Below are 16792 nucleotides of genomic sequence, written 5' to 3'. Positions count from 1 at the left end.
CGGAAGTCCTCCGGGGGTTTAGGGTATTTCAAAAGTTTAGACAGAATTGTTTCCCAAACAATTTTAGAAAGGGGGTTAAAAAATTTTCCGGGCCTAATGTTTGTGAAGGGTTTAATTCCCAATGTTGGTATTTTCTGCCCTGTTTGGTTTCGGGGATCAATTTGGCCCCCTTTATTAACCCCAATTATTTCACCCAATTTTTAGGTGGGTTTGGCTGATCAAGTGGAAACAATTCAGGATCCAGCCATTAAAAGCTGGGTAAGCTGATAGGTAAAAAATTACGCTACAAAAGCCATTGATTTATTGTTACCTGAATTAGAAAGAGGTATTTTTGATGAAAACGATCGTATTCGTTTATCATCTGTTCAATTATCAGGTGAATTACTGTTCCAAGTTACAGGTATTTCCTCTAAAAATGAATTCTCAGAAGAAGATGGTGAATATAATGGTGAAGTCACTAAAAAAATGGTTGAAGTCTTGGGACAAGAACGTCGTGACAGAATTTTATCCGCTTTATTTGTCTGTAGAAATGATGTTTCCGGTATTGTCCGTGCTACTACAGTTGATATTTGGAAGGCATTAGTTCCAAACACTCCTCGTACTATTAAGGAGATTATGCCAACATTAACTAGTATTATAGTTTTACATTTGGCTTCAACTTCAAGTGCCTTACGTAATATAGCTGCTCAAACATTAGGTGATTTAGTTCGTCGTGTTGGTTCAAATGCTATGGCTCAATTATTGCCTACATTAGAAGACTCTTTGAATGAAGCTGCTCATGAGGATTCCAGACAAGGTGTATGTGTTGCATTGACAGCATTAATTGAACCTTCATCTCCAGAATTCCTAAGCGAATATCAAGGTACTATTGTTAATATTATTCGTAAGAGTTTAATTGACAGTAGTGAATCGGTCAGACATGCTGCTGCTTCTACCTTTGATATTTATCAAGATGTTGTAGGTAAAGTTGCAGTTGACGAAATATTACCATATTTGTTGCATATTTTGAAATCAGAGGATAATTCAAGTTATGCTTTGCTAGGTTTACAAGAAATTATGTCAACCAAGTCAGAAATAATTTTCCCTGTATTAATACCTACATTGTTGGCTCCTCCAATCGATGCATTTAGAGCATCTGCTTTGGGTTCATTGGCTGAAGTTGCAGGTTATGCATTATATAAACGTTTATCCACAATTATTAATGGGTTGGTTGAAAGTTTAGTTGAACAAGAAATTCAAGGTAATTCTAGTGCCGTTGAAGCAATTTCAGCTGCGTTAGATAAGGTTTTCCTTTCTGTTACTGACGAACAAGGACTACATCCACTGTTACAACAATTGATGGCATTAATGAAGAGTGAAAGCAAAGAAAAACGTATCACCATTTTGGAACGTTTGCCAAATTTCTTCGAAAATACCATCTTGGATTATGAACTGTACACTCCCGATATTGTTTCACATTGTATTCTATCTTTGGGTGACGAAGACGAGAGAGTGGTTAAAGCAAACTTTGAAGCCTTATCTTCATTATTGAAGAAACAAGATAAATCGATGTTGGAAAAATTAGTTAAACCAGCCAAACAATCATTGCAAATGACTGGTAAAGCCAATCAAGATTTGGCTGCATTTAAACTTGCAAGAGGTCCAAACTGTGTGTTACCGATCTTTTTACATGGTTTAATGTATGGTTCTAATGATGAGCGTGAAGCCTCTGTATTGGCTATTGCGGATATAGTATCTAAGACACCAGCTGCTAACTTGAAACCTTTCGTTAGTGTTATTACTGGTCCTTTGATTCGTGTTGTTGGTGAAAGATTTAATAGTGATATTAAAGCAGCTATTTTATATGCATTGAATATCTTATTTGCAAAGATTCCTCAATTCTTGAGACCATTTATTCCACAACTTCAAAGAACTTTTGTCAAGTCATTATCTGATCCTTCAAATGAAATATTAAGACTACGTGCTGCTAAAGCCCTAGGTACTTTAATTGAATATCAGCCAAGAGTGGATCCTTTAGTTGTCGAATTAGTTACCGGTGCAAAGCAAGCTACTGATGAAGGTGTAAAGACTGCTATGTTGAAAGCCTTACTTGAAGTTGTTGCAAGGGCAGGCTCAAAATTAAGTGAAGCATCCAAAACTAACATTATCAATTTGATTGAAGAAGAAATGTTATCTAGTAGTGATAAGTTAGCTGTTGCTTACGCTAAGTTAATTGGTTCTCTATCTGAAATTTTATCAACAGAAGAAGCAGGTAACATTTTGACAGAAAAAGTATTGAAGTCTAGTTTCAGGGATGAATCGGGTAAATTTGGAATTCTAACTTTGAATTCCTTCTTGAAGGATGCTCCTGTTCATATTTTTGAAACTGGTTTGACAAGTGAATTCATTGCATACATTATTAACGCCATAAATTCAACTAATGTATACTTCTGTGAGAATGGTCTGATCGCAGCTGGTAAGCTATTGCTATTGGTTGGTGAAATTAAATCACCATATTCTAAAATTGATGCAGCAGCTCAATTTGAGTTGTCTAACGATGATATAAAATTATTACTAAGTGAAATTTCAAAGAGCATGCTAAGACCTGTTAGTAATTCAACTGATGCTAGAAGGTTATCCTTGGTTATTGTTAGAACATTGGCTAGATTCAAGTATGATTTAACTATTCTGCCATACTTGAATGAGTTAGGTCCATCAGTATTTTCTTGTTTGCGTGATCCAATTATTCCAATCAAGTTAGCTGCAGAAAAAGCATATTTAGCTATTTTTAGATTGGTTGAAGAAGAAAACATGGATACCTTTAATGTCTGGTTCAATGAAATATCTAGTAACACCTCAGAAGTTAAGAATGCAGTTGAAGATATTGTTCAAATTAGATCTATAGGTGACTACAGCAAAAGAGTTGCCAAGAGATTAGCTACCGTTGAGAGAGAGAGAATCGCTGCTGGTGGTGACGCTGAAACCATGTTCAGTGATAGATTTGAAGATGAAAGAGACATTTGGGCTGTTGGTGGTGTTGAATTGATCGCAGAAGAACAATAAAATTACATTTATAAATTTACTTCTATAAATAATTCTTAAAATATATATTTATAAATTATTAAACTAATTCAATTTGTGCTATAAATTTAAATTATCTACTAGCCTCCATATAAATTTTTCAAGTAAAGGGAAGTGTTGCCACCAGGAAAGTTCATTACATTCATTGCCTTGACAATTTACCATCCATAAAAGTGACCATGGTATTATGTAATGATATAGAATTTTAAAGGATATATTCAATAGCAATCCTATAAACAAGTAATAGCTTACTTGTTTCAAACTCCTTATAGTGACCATAGGTCAATTAGTTCAACATATGAGATGTTATCGAAGTGTTAAACGGCCATCAAAATGTAATAAGTATTTTAAATACTTTTATAATTTCTTTTAATGAACTACGTTTTTGAAATCTGATTTCAGGAACAAATTTTAAATCTCGTTATAACACTTAAAAAAGATAACTTTGGATGGAGCAGAAAAACAAAAAAAAATATCAAATTGATTCTTTTTAACGACTTCAATATACTTTATCATTAAAATTATATATATTGTTACAAATTTATCTAAACCATTACCCACCTATATTAATATTAATATTAATATTATTATTATTTTAACTAACTTTTGTATTTACATTAGTTCACTTAGTTTTGAATTTTCTTTTTCTATTTGTTCCAATCTCCAGTTCTCATCTTCTTGATTCAACTCCTGAATTATATCTTCTTCTTCTTCAGTCAAACCACTAATATCATTTACTGGGATGACCTCTGCATCCATTCTAACACTTGGTGCACCTTGTAAATACCTTATATGTTCTAGACATCGTATTCTCAAATCTTCTAGATATCTTTTACTATTTTTATTTTCATAAAGATCGTCCAGCACTGGGTATAGGGAATGATCAGGACCAAACGAATCTCTGAAAGGTATATCTTCTGGAAGTTCTGCAGGTAACAAGACATTATTTAGTACACCAGTTTCGTAGGTCCATAATCGTGACACATTTCTTGGTGTGTATCCACCACCACCAACCACTAACATGGGAATCCCAAATGATCTAATGAATTTAACACATTCACCATGAGCTTTAATATTTAAATTGAAACAACCTAATCTGTCATGACCTAAAGAATCTGCACCACACTGTTGTATAATCACCGTTGGTTTGTATGAAGTTATTAATGGGTCGATAATTGATTTGAACAGGTTTATATATGAATCATCATCTATACCATCTTCTAGTGGTACATTCATTGCAAAATGTTTCCCTTGAGCACAACCTATTTCATCGTAATTACCAGTACCCGGGAAGAATTCACCGTTATATTTATGGAAAGAAATTGTAAAGACTCTATCAGTTGTGTAAAATGCTTCTTGTACACCATCACCATGATGTAAATCTATATCTATATATAAGACCCTTGGATGATATCTTAATAAATTTAAAATTGCCAATACTATATCATTGACATAACAGAACCCTGATGGATTTGTCTTTTTAGCATGATGCAATCCACCTGACCAATTAATTGCAATATCAGATTGATTATTAATTAATTTTCTAGAGGCATCTAAAGAAGCACCAGCATACAAGGCACTGTAATCATATAGATTTTGAAAAATTGGGCAATCATCACCAATATTATATTTTTCTAAAGTACCTCTTGGCATTTTACTGAGATTTTCAGGTGTCACTTTTTGCAAGAAACTTACATAGTCATCGGAATGGAAATCTAAAAGTTCATCCTTTGTAGCAGATCTAGTTTCATATAAATCCATAATCTTATGTAAACCATAAGAAGAAACCAGATGATCTGTTAACATTAATCTGAACGGTTTCATTGGATGTTTAACACCATAATGATAGTTTGAGACTTTGGGATTGAAATGATACGAGACTCTGGGACAATAAGCAGAACCGAATTCAAACATTGGTTGTGCATTTTTAGTCTTGATATCATAAGAAAAAGTTGAAGATGATGCTGATGGCATGGTATTATAAAAGTACAATCCTTCAAAAATTTCACCAAAAAACCGACCCAAATATTTCCGTGAGTATATTTATATAAATACAGAGATAGCGCTTGTCAAATATTAGTTCCTTAATATCAGTTCTTGTGAAGAATATACCAATTCACCTAAGAATCCCTTTTCAGTAGCACCTTACACTCTTGAACAATCTGATCTTTCAAAAACGATACGGATCCTGTGAAACCCAACTGGTAACCTAAACCATAACAAATATTTCGCTACAATGTAACCTTAAAACAACTTTGTAACAGTTCTTAAACTAATCTTGTAATGGTTAATGGTTTGTATTATCGTTCACTTTCTCTGATGCTCAAATGTGATATCGGAAACTTTTCTATGTAAAGATCACAAAATACGACATACTTTAAATCAGATGTTATATGGAATAACTTGCCTTAAGAGCCCTTAAAATGTATATCACAGCATCCAAGGACATTCTAACCATCGACACGATCATTATGATTACCACTACAAACTGAACTCGAACGTCAACCTTGTTTGGTGGGTTTCCCTTCCCTTTTAATTTATATTAAATCAAGAAAATGGATGTGTCAGTATTTATTTTGGAATATAACAGTCAATCAATCAATCGACCTCATCTCATCTCCACTTAAGACTAGACTGTATTTAAACAGATCCACTTCAAACAACAACATTACCAGCTTCAAATCAACTAGCGGCGATCCATATCTTGGTCCTATCCCTTGTTGTATCTGTCCTTTCTTATGAATAAAACAACTTTTATATTGTTTCTGTTCTTAATAATCTTGTTGTGCTTATTTAAATAATAACATAAATGCGAATCGAATCTAGATTATCATTCAGACTTAAGAAGACGCATTTTAATATTGGATGTACAGAGATGGGATACGAATACAAATTGATAAGAAGGTTCAAGGACAGTTCTGGTGGTCAATACTGTATCTGGTATATCTTAATTGTTTAGAGAAATTGTCTTTTTAGAGTAGTGTAACTAGAGAAAGTCAAGGTCAACATAGAAGGAAAGAAAAAAATAAATATACACACACATACCAAGACGTTATTGCAAAGAGATTGACAAGATTTGATATTTTTGAAGGGTAGCTGTTGGAAAAATTGTCAAGCAAGAACAGCAACAAGATATAATAAAAGATCCTTAGTGGTGTGGTGGAAATGAGTTGGGCTAATACAGTTCAATTGGTTGAATTTTTAATTGAAAACCATGAATTATTGATTAACGAACCTTTATCTGGACAATTAAGAGATATCTTTGCGTTGTATATCACCGCAAACCAATATGCAAAGACGAAATACGATCATTCAAAACTTCCTTTTACTGATTTTGTTAGTGATATCCATGAGATCTCAAGGCTGGCTCCTTGCTCGTTAATTTTTAAGAAGGATAACGGTTTGAGTTTAGAAGATCATTATATCGAGGTGATCGATGAATATCTACTGAAATTGCTAAGGGATAAACTAGTACCATTTCAAAGGCCAAAATCAAGCTCAGGCTCAGGCTCAGGCTCAGGCTCAGGCTCGAACTCAATCTCAATCTCAAATTCAAGTTCAAACTCAAATAAACATAATGGCGCCAAATCGAATTCCTCTTTGCAAGCAAAAGGTAAAAAAACTTGCGGGAACAATAATGCCAATAATAACCAAGACTCACCTGAGAAAGGCTTGTTGGATAGATTAATGCTGGCCTTAAAACATGATGATTTCGAAAATGGCAACAGAACTGAGCAGACCATTTGGAATGTAGATTTATTAAATAGAATGCAAAAAAATTTGAAAACTGAATTGGCTTCTGTTACGTTGAGTAGAGAAAGAGCTAGCCAAACAACAAAAATTGCTGAATATATCCCATCTTGTAGAAACACAACCCATGCTTCCCTTTTATCAACATCGGTTTATATCGTTAACAATAAAATTGTTTCAATACAATGGTCAAAATTTAATAAATATGAATTACAATATCCTGGTTTTTTAAATTGTGTCCAAAACAATATTCACTACGTCCCAAACCTAAAGCCTCAAACTGACCTATCTTTGGGTGATTGTTCATACTTAGACACTTGTCATAAGTTGAATACTTGTAGATATATTCATTACTTGCAGTACATTCCTGAAAGCTTAAAAAGAAAAATCGAAGAAGAAACTGAATCAATGAATGCAAAAATTGAAAAACAAAGAAAGATACCCTTCTATACTCATGGTGAATGCTGTTCATCTTTTATAAAGTCGCCTTTGCCTCCACAATGGATTAGATGTGATGTTAGAAGATTTGACTTTAAAATTTTGGGAAAATTCTCAGCGGTTATAGCTGATCCAGCATGGAACATTCATATGAACCTACCATATGGTACCTGTAATGATATAGAGTTGTTAGAACTACCATTAGAAGATCTCCAGGATGAAGGAATATTATTCTTGTGGGTAACTGGTAGAGCAATCGAATTAGGTAAGGAATCGCTACAAAACTGGGGATATAAAGTCGTAAATGAAATATCATGGATCAAAACTAATCAACTTGGTAGAACTATTGTCACAGGACGTACTGGTCACTGGCTAAATCATTCTAAGGAACATTTATTGGTGGGGCTCAAGGGTAACCCAGAATGGATCAATAAACATATCGATACAGATATTATCGTATCTACCACGAGAGAAACCAGTAGAAAACCAGATGAATTATATGGAATGGTTGAAAGAATGGTAGGTCCGCATGCACGTAAACTAGAAATATTCGGTAGAGATCACAATGTTAGACCAGGTTGGTTTACAGTTGGTAATCAGTTAACTGGTAATTGTATTCACGAATTAGACGTTAAAAGAAAATACGAAACCTTTTGCCAGAACTTATTAAACAAATCTGTTAATAATAAAAATGGATGTCCTAAAGGTTTAACCAATAACGAGAATACTAAATTACAACCAGTGCAATCCCATTCGAATAATAATGACGACNATAATAACAGTAATAATAATAAAAAAACTCATAATAGACATGCATCATCATCAATGGCCCATATTGAATATTCTCAGCATCCTCTGAACTTGCAAACACAACTGAACAAATTATACATTTCACAATAAGAAATGCAATAGTATATCTAATGGACTGTCAAAGTACAATCTATCATTTTTGGCTAAGAACAGGAAGAACACAACAACAATAAAAAGTGATAAACTAATTAAAACTGTAAAGGACACAACGGCATAATTTTCTGCAATTGGAGCCATTCAAATCACATCTGATCCTTGATATTGGACAGATATTATATATGTATATATATATTTATATGTATAATGTATATCTATTTGCATTTAATTTACTTCTTTTTAAAAAGTATTATCTAATAATATATCCAGTTAATTCTTTCTTCAGGATGAATGTTCCATTAGTTCTTTCTTTGTCATGTTAATTTTTACATCAAAAAAAAAAAAATGCACTTTTTGGTTAAACGAAGGAGACATGTACGTTACTTATTTAAGGAATATGTTTTAAATAGATACTATTACAATACCAACCCATTCCCAATGACATAAATGGCTTATTTGAATAAATATTGATGGGAATCATTCTTTGATAGACTTTTACTTGTCCTTTAAATGCCACTTCACCGTAATTTTTCATTAATACAGTTAGTCGAACGTCAGTAAATATCCCACTATAGTGAGAGAAAATGGCGCTAACCAGTAGCAAAACTGTATGGCCATTTGCTATCTATGATTGAATGTGGATGTTAAACATTTACTGGACTTCAAATTGACCTTTATTAATAGTATACTTGTCCTATATGTACAAATAGGTGTATATATCTATGGATATGAATATTGATTTTAGTTGATTTACGATTACTTTCCTATTTTAGATATTATCACGTGATATAACTTGTCCTATTACTACTAAGCTATAATTATGACACTCATTAACAATTGTTTTCAAATTGATGTTTGATCTCTTAGAACCCATCCTATTCAATAAAATACTTTAACTTTTAAGCAATTGTTAACTTTACAACTACCCATCCATATATGTAATCTTAATAGGATGTTTAACCATTTAATACCATCCAACCAAGTTATTTACTCATCACGTGATCACAAGCCAATAATAAAATTGTGAAGAAATTTTTATCGGTACAAACAAAATAACGAGGTAAGGAGAAATTTGGCTAAATATCAGACATCATCAACTAATTAAATATATATAATAAAGTTAAATCTTTATTTTAATTAATAGATATCTTTTAAAAGATATTGTTCTCTTGATTTATTTCCATTTAGTGAACCAACAGTTAATCCAATTACTTGTAATTGATTATACCAACAAAAAACCTACATACCAATAATAATTATAATTTAAAAATGTTTAGACAAGCTGCCAAGAGAAGTTATGCTACTTTACCACCACATGCATTGAAGCCAGCTTTTGGTGCTCCAAACAAGGCTGCTGCTGAAGCTTTCAAGAAGTCTGTTGAAGTTACAACTGAACATGCCGAAGCTACTTCCAATTTCTGGAAGAGAATTTCCTTATTTGTTGCTGCCCCAGCTATTGGTTTAACAGCTATCAACACATACTTTGTTGAAAAGGAACATGCCAACCATCGCGAACATTTGAAACATATCCCAGATTCTGAATGGCCAAAGCAATACGAATTCCAAAACATCAGAAGTAAGCCATATTTCTGGGGTGATGGTGACAAGACTTTATTCTGGAACCCAGTTGTCAACAGACATATCACTGATGAATAAATTAGACACTAATAAAAATCAATTATTCTTACAAGATTTTCAATTTTTGATCTAATGTATTTTCTATCAATACTGTGCCTTTGATATGTTTTGAAGTAACTATCCAGTACAGTATATTCCTTTTTTATTTGATTTACGATTACTATTTTTATTCATCTTTATTTTCTTCCAAGGTTATGAATATGAATAATATAGATAATTAAGGATCTTTCATCTATTCTTTTTTTGCAATATTCTTTACCTTTTTAATCCTTTTAAAATCTTTTAAAGGATTTCCTAACGATAATTATTTATATATAATTTTTAAACCAGAACAATAAATATTCAATTTTAATTCTTAATAAAAATGTCTTTTTATTACAATAATTCATACAATTTCATATACAAATAAATAAATACAGATATACATATATATATATATATATATATTGTACGCTTATTATTACTAAATATATATTCTTTATATACAAATAACTTATTTCTTAGATGCAGAAAAAATGAATAAATTATTTGTAGCAGCAAGTGCTATACTATTTTCTCTTGGATGCCAAGAGAAGTGTAAAATGCTCTTTTTAAAATCAATATCGTCACCCCAATCTTTGATTCTTGCAGATCTTTGAGCTGTAGAACCAATTCGTTTATTTTTAAAAGTTGATTTATCTGCTTGTAAAACAATTTCACCAATACCATCTTCATTTTCCATAACAATATCACTATCATTACTACGAGTACTATTTCTATTTGTCTTCTTCTTTCCAGATAAATTTCGGCTATTACTTCCTACATCATTTTCGTTAAATGTTTTAACAATACTTGTTTGATCATTTTCATTAGAGTTAATAACATTTGGATAAATCATAAAATTATTATTATATGAACCTGTCATAATACTTGAACTATCACCACTAAATTCGACTTCGAATTTATCAAAGATTGCATCATTTTCATAAGTATCACTTAATCTTTCTTTCAATTGTTCATGAATATTTATCGTTTTCAATGGTTTATTATCCATATTAACATCCCAAATCTTTACGGTTAGATAATCTCTTGATGCAATGTATCTACCGTTTGGACTGAATTTTACGTCGGAGATGGATGAAGTGATTTCTGTGAAGAAATTGTGACTATTTGGATCTATGTATTCTTCGAATACCTTTGTTTGATAATCGCAAATTGCATTTTGTCTCATATCACATAATCTGATAGTACCTTTAGAAGACGAATAGATGAACAAATTGCAGTGTTGAGGGTGGAAATCTGCACTTGTGATAACTTCAGTTAATTCTTCCATGTTAGTTGGTTTAATATCTACGATATTAAAACTTTGATCAGGTATATCTAAATTCCAAAGGTTGACCCTTAAATCATCTGCACTTAAGAAAGTTTCTTGATCAGAATTTACAGAAATTGAATGGATGTGATAGGTATGAGCATTGCTATAAATTCTTTTTGGTGCAGCGGTAATAATTTTATCGTGGTCGGATAATTTTGGTAATTTTAAAGTTTGTAAAGATAATACTGCTTTTGCAGGACCAATATTAATATTTGAACTAGAATTTTGATTATTCGAATTTTTGGAATTTAATGCAGATGATGAAGATGCTAATGATGCAGAATTGTTTAAATGACTATTATTATTATTATGATTATGATTATTATTATTAAATGATGATGATGACGATGACAAATCTTCGGATAAATTATTTTCACTTACTAATTTAATATTTTTTTCATAAATTTTCCATAATTTTATTGTTTTATCATTTGTGGTTAATAAAAAATGGGATTTTTGGGTTGGTTTTAACCATTTAATCTGATTGATTTTTTCTTCAATTTCTAGAGATTTCAAATAATCGAACTCTGCATCATGAGATTGGAATTCAGTCAAGAATTTATATTCACAATTTTTACTTTGATGGTTTCTTTCGAATAATACAACACGGCCACCTTTGTCACCGGTGGCTAGATAATCACCAGTATGGTCATATTCGACTGAAGTGATTATATCAGCTTCAGTTACCACAATATCTGCTTTATCACCAAAACATTGGCTAAAGATGAAATCAAAGTTTTCGTCAGACATAATTTTTCCTTCCTTTAATTTAATTATTCTGTTTGGTCTTCCTTTTATTTATTTATTTATGTTATTTTTTTGGTTAAGTTAACAAATGTAATATAATTGGCAACTTCAGAATTGTATTACCACACCTCTTTAATTTGGACAAAAGATATACTTCTGATCGGAAAGGGGTAGGGGTAGGGGAAGGGGAAGGGGGGGGGGGGGGGTGAAATTCAAATTACCAGTGTGATTCCAAATATAAGTTACAGTAATCTTAACTTCCAATTTTCAGTTTCCAATTTTTCAATTTTATACTCTTGAAGTTTATTTTAAAATTTCAATTTTTTCTAATCGTATCGGAAGTGAAACAAACAAATCAGGCAAGCAAAGAAAAAAAAATTTCGAAAATTTCAAAGTGAAAAAAAACAATGAAAAAAGGACAGACAGACACACAACACACAACACACAACACACACACACACTTAGAGAGGACAAATAGTTCAAAGGTGGGGAGGGGAGGGGGGATTGTAAGTTGGCACCTGAGAAGGATGATAGATTTGTAGATTAATTGTGTGATATGATATATATGAATTGACGTGCTAATTAAGGTATAGTCAATTCCAGTTCGATTCCAATTGGGATTTTGGAAACTTCTTGTGTAGCAGCAACAGAATGGGGGGGTGGAAAGTAAAAACGTAAAAACGTAAAAACTAAAAGAACAATACAGTGGGTTTATTTTATTCTCTTTAGTTAGGAGTGTACATACAACAAAGCAAAGCAAAGCAAAGCAACGACACACGTAAAAAAATAACAAAGAGAGAGAGAGAGAGATCCCAAAGACGCCAGAGTCTAGTAATGAGAGTGAGGTTCTGCAATGATGGGAAATCTGGAAGTGAAACTAGACCAGAGGAAGAGAGATGATAAGATATCTTGCAATGTAAGTATGTATGTTATCTTGCCAAACAAAAAAAAAATACACGGGATCAAGAGTAAAACAAAATAAAATAAAATAAAATAAGCAGTGTATAATGACCAGACCAGAGCAGCCCTTAATATTCTGATTATTGTATACACAAAACGAGGTTGAGCAAAATAAAGCTGTTAAAGGAGACAGGATCGACCAATTGTTCTGTGCAATAATGAAGCAAATCAAAAGTAAATGGAGGTGATTTTGCTATTAGGACAGTATAAAAATGTAATGGAATGGAATGGAATGGAATGACTTAACACACAGAGAAGAACTTGGATTGAAGTAATACTTTTTGATACTTATCTGGCTAATGTCACAAAACCTATTTCTAAAGTAACAGTTGATCAGTTGGATATCGTTAAAGGGTTATAGTAAAGAACGAGAACTGGAAACTGGAAACTTGAATTAATCAGTGAAAGCAAGAGGAAAAGGAAGAACAAGAACAAAAATGAAAGCAAAGATAAAGCTAAAGATAAAGCTAAATATTGAATTAATGATTAAAATAACAAGAATAAGATATCCTTTAAATCTGTTGTTGATAACTCAATCTAAAACGAAAAGACTAGAAATCAGTTTGGATTTGAGGCTTCTATGGTTCTCGTTTGTTCTAGTCTCTTTTCCAACCACACAATTGATCAAATCAACTATTCAAATACTCACGATTGATTGATTGCTCTTGGCCCCTTCCCTTTTCCCCTTGCCCTTCTTTTGTTTTTTGTTCCCCTTCAAAGCTAAAAGGGTTGGTTGGTTGGTTTTTGGATATTTTTTGGGATTTGGTTTTACTGTACGAGGGGAGAGAGGGAGAGAGGGAACTCAGGTTTGGTCAGGTGACCTGGTCTGTCCACCCTTATTTTTTTATTATTTTGTTATTTTATATATTCTCTCTCTCTGCTTACGGTCGGCTGTCGTTGTGTACGTGCAGTTTCGTGATGTGTGATGGTCATGTGACATTCTCTAGTTTTCAGCTTCTAGCTTCTAGCTTCTAGCTTCTAGCTTCTAGCTTCTAGCTTCTAGCATTAGAATTGGCACGAATGCAACGACTACACTATACATCAAACTAACTCTTGCAATAACACATATTTGCATCAGGTCCTATTACAACTACAATTACAATTACTGTCACTGCTGGGCATTGCCTCTAGCTAGACTCTCTATCTCTCAGTCTGTCGTAAGATACAAAAATATTTTATTGAAAAACTATAAATTTATACCATGTTACTAATAATAATATGGGATTCAAAAAACTTATAAAGCTTTCTTGGCAGCGTCAGCTGGAGAAACTCTGTTGTTAGAGTTGAATCTTTGTCTTTGTGGTGGAGCTCTGATTCTTCTGTCAGATCTGGATCTAACTCTGACAATTCTGGCGTGAATAGCACAGGAAACACAGTAGTGCAACTTGTTGTAAGTCTTTGGTAAAGCGTATTCAGCGTAAACAGAAGCTTCAGATAAATCTCTGACAGCGGCAGCTTCGACAATGTTTCTGATAGCCATTCTCTTGATAGCCTTATCCTTTGGAACGGATTTGGAACAGTTAACACATCTAACTGGCTTGACGTGACCTCTACCTTTCTTGTTTCTACCGTTGGAAGCTCTCTTCTTTGGCATTTTGACTCTATTAGAATTAATTTAAAAAAAAAATAATCAACGAGAATTTTTTTTTTTATTATGTCGTTAGTATATTACGTCTCAGCTATAATAAATCAAATTAAATCGGATAATACAATTTAACTTGACTTGATGATGAAAACTACAATTGACTATCGAATCGGTGTTCTAATGGTATACCTCCATATTTATATACATATATTTTTGTCATGCTCAATGAAAGAGAAAGTAAGAAAAAAATTTTCTTCTTCTCCCTTGAATGAATTCCATAAACACTAGATCCACCACACAGATTATCCATGTTGCTGTTCAGTTTGAAACAGCTTGCTATTCCCATTTCAGATAATATTTGCATCTATTTCGGCTAAACCAGTGAATACAGCTCATTATGTATCTTTAACGTATTTCCACCATTGCTTCACAAATCGATAATCAGCATAATCGTAATCTTATTCCTTTAACTATAATACATACTTCTTGATTGACTATGGTTCTTTTTCTATATAGTATACACTTAATACAACAATACAAATATCAATGTTAATATAGTACAGTTTCTTATAATTGTAACACTAAAGTTTTACCAGATAATTGAAAATTGAAGAGATAGTAAACTTAGAGAGTGGTAGAATGAATAGGTAATACTCAAGCAACATGAACAAGAAACAACAGAATAAGCGTTGTGGTCTACCTCACTGTTACCATCATGATCATCACTCGAATCAAGTTTTTTTCCTGTCAATGAATGGATGACAATAACGATATCATACTAAAACACGATCGAATAGTAAGTAATGCAAGTAACATCGATGATATTGTTTCTTGATGAAAAAGTGAGTCTGCTATGATGTATTGTGTATTTTGGTACTAGTCTAAGCTCATCATATCATAATTACTTGCAACCAAAAACTTAGACAGGAAGCAGGTAAATACAATACAGCCAGAAGGATTCATTTGATGGTGTTACAAAGAGGCTAGTACCATGCAACAGGACAATTTTTCCCACTAGACCGACCAATTGAAGAGTATCTCTCTGTCTAGAGAAACTGGTTACTCGTTCTAGCTAGAAGGGAAACCCTGCTGGCAATGTATCTTGTTTCCGTCTAACTTACCACCAATTGTGTTGGCACGAAGGGCAAGAACTGGAGAGAATGAAAAAAAAATAATGATATGAAAATTAACAGAAGGCAGGAATATAGATAGAGGGAGAAACATCCGTACAAAATAAGCCCAATTTTATTCTTAATATGCTAATTGTATGTTGTTAGTAAAGAGAATAGTTTGCAGTGGTAGACGTTAATTTTCATAACCACTCTACTGTGCGAATATACGGTTCTGTTCGCTTTGTCTTCTTGCGCTCCGCTGCATCTTGGGATACTTCCCGTTACTTCTATCTACGTTGTCTTCTTTATTTTTTGGTTTGGTTCTGAAAAATTTAGATTCTGGAAGACTTTGTTTTTTCAGAAAATTATTAACAATCATATCTTTTCATGGTGTCCTGATGTAATGTGATCTTTAAATGTTTGGATGCAGTCACTTTCGGGGTTGTGTCAGACAGGTGGTTTTTTTTTTTATTTTCAAGACGTTTGTTAAGCTATGTCAAGAAGTAAACTGTCTATTGCTTCTGCTATTTAATAAAATAATAGTTAATGGTATTTTTATTTAGATTGTAATTTAAGGGTCGATGGTGCTAAGTAAATGTGCAACTGTATCCGTATTGACCAAATGCAATAATACTAATTACCTTTAGTGGTTCAAGTGAAGTAAACGCTTAGTACCTTATTTTTAAGTAATAAGCAGAGATATATTCAGATTTAGTGACATCTCTCATTCAGACATTTGAGAATCAACTCTAAAACTGTATATATCTATTGTTGCGGTTGTAATTGCATTATATTGTATTGAAGTATCTGAAGATGACTCCCGAAATATACGGTTGTCTCCGCCTCATTTATTTATTGTTAAACTTGATTTAATTTAATTTAATTGAATTTAAATAAAGGTTAGTTAAAGAATATAGGAATAAAAATATTGTATATTGATTATTTGCTTGAAGTTAGAAAAGAATATTTTAATAAGATTCGTTCATTATATGAGTATATTATAATTTTTTTTGTTGTTGAACTGGGGACCGTATGTGTATGTATGCTCATTCGACTTAAATGGGATAGTTTTATTGGATGAAAAGAAGTGAAGATTTAAAAAAATGTAAAAAAAAACAAAGTTATAGTAGTCCTTCATATCATCTCCTTTTTTCTCGTCTAAGGTGAAGAGAAATATATATATAAAAGAAGATCAATTTAACTCTCCCATTTAATGATGATGGCCATCTTCAGTTGTACACC

At 32.4% G+C, this 16792-nt stretch overlaps 6 protein-coding genes and 1 further gene across 6 annotated transcripts, besides 4 other annotated features; 3 read left to right on the top strand and 4 right to left on the bottom strand.

The window, feature by feature from the left end:
* Window positions 1-201: a sequence feature (similar to hypothetical protein; correction of possible frameshift sequencing error~similar to Saccharomyces cerevisiae GCN1 (YGL195W)).
* Window positions 1-3042, top strand: Kpol_246p7 (the record flags this gene model as incomplete).
* Window positions 205-264: a sequence feature (similar to hypothetical protein; correction of possible frameshift sequencing error~similar to Saccharomyces cerevisiae GCN1 (YGL195W)).
* Window positions 271-462: a sequence feature (similar to hypothetical protein; correction of possible frameshift sequencing error~similar to Saccharomyces cerevisiae GCN1 (YGL195W)).
* Window positions 466-3042: a sequence feature (similar to hypothetical protein; correction of possible frameshift sequencing error~similar to Saccharomyces cerevisiae GCN1 (YGL195W)).
* A 78-nt stretch (window positions 3043-3120) lies between these two features.
* On the bottom strand, window positions 3121-3339 carry Kpol_246p6 (uncharacterized protein; the record flags this gene model as incomplete). Its single annotated transcript, XM_001642345.1, has 1 exon — window positions 3121-3339. One exon carries the CDS (start codon window positions 3337-3339, stop codon window positions 3121-3123), a length of 219 nt encoding a protein of 72 aa, XP_001642395.1.
* A 333-nt stretch (window positions 3340-3672) lies between these two features.
* HOS2 (histone deacetylase HOS2) lies at window positions 3673-5034 on the bottom strand (the record flags this gene model as incomplete). The annotated part of the gene is made up of 1 exon (XM_001642344.1): window positions 3673-5034. The coding sequence occupies one exon, from the start codon at window positions 5032-5034 to the stop codon at window positions 3673-3675; it is 1362 nt and encodes a 453-aa protein (XP_001642394.1).
* Window positions 5035-6225: 1191 nt separating this feature from the next.
* IME4 (mRNA (N6-adenosine)-methyltransferase) lies at window positions 6226-8148 on the top strand (the record flags this gene model as incomplete). Its single annotated transcript, XM_001642343.1, has 1 exon — window positions 6226-8148. The coding sequence occupies one exon, from the start codon at window positions 6226-6228 to the stop codon at window positions 8146-8148; it is 1923 nt and encodes a 640-aa protein (XP_001642393.1).
* A 1275-nt stretch (window positions 8149-9423) lies between these two features.
* Window positions 9424-9810, top strand: COX13 (cytochrome c oxidase subunit VIa; the record flags this gene model as incomplete). Its single annotated transcript, XM_001642342.1, has 1 exon — window positions 9424-9810. The coding sequence occupies one exon, from the start codon at window positions 9424-9426 to the stop codon at window positions 9808-9810; it is 387 nt and encodes a 128-aa protein (XP_001642392.1).
* Window positions 9811-10285: 475 nt separating this feature from the next.
* On the bottom strand, window positions 10286-11896 carry CDC55 (protein phosphatase 2A regulatory subunit CDC55; the record flags this gene model as incomplete). Its single annotated transcript, XM_001642341.1, has 1 exon — window positions 10286-11896. One exon carries the CDS (start codon window positions 11894-11896, stop codon window positions 10286-10288), a length of 1611 nt encoding a protein of 536 aa, XP_001642391.1.
* A 2191-nt stretch (window positions 11897-14087) lies between these two features.
* Window positions 14088-14447, bottom strand: RPS26A (40S ribosomal protein eS26; the record flags this gene model as incomplete). The annotated part of the gene is made up of 1 exon (XM_001642340.1): window positions 14088-14447. One exon carries the CDS (start codon window positions 14445-14447, stop codon window positions 14088-14090), a length of 360 nt encoding a protein of 119 aa, XP_001642390.1.
* Between the last annotated feature and the right edge of the window lie 2345 nt (window positions 14448-16792).

This window comes from Vanderwaltozyma polyspora, genomic scaffold, assembly GCF_000150035.1.
Source record: "Vanderwaltozyma polyspora DSM 70294 KpolScaffold246 genomic scaffold, whole genome shotgun sequence".
NCBI lineage: Eukaryota > Fungi > Ascomycota > Saccharomycetes > Saccharomycetales > Saccharomycetaceae > Vanderwaltozyma > Vanderwaltozyma polyspora.
This window is presented reverse-complemented; position numbering and strand designations above follow the sequence as displayed.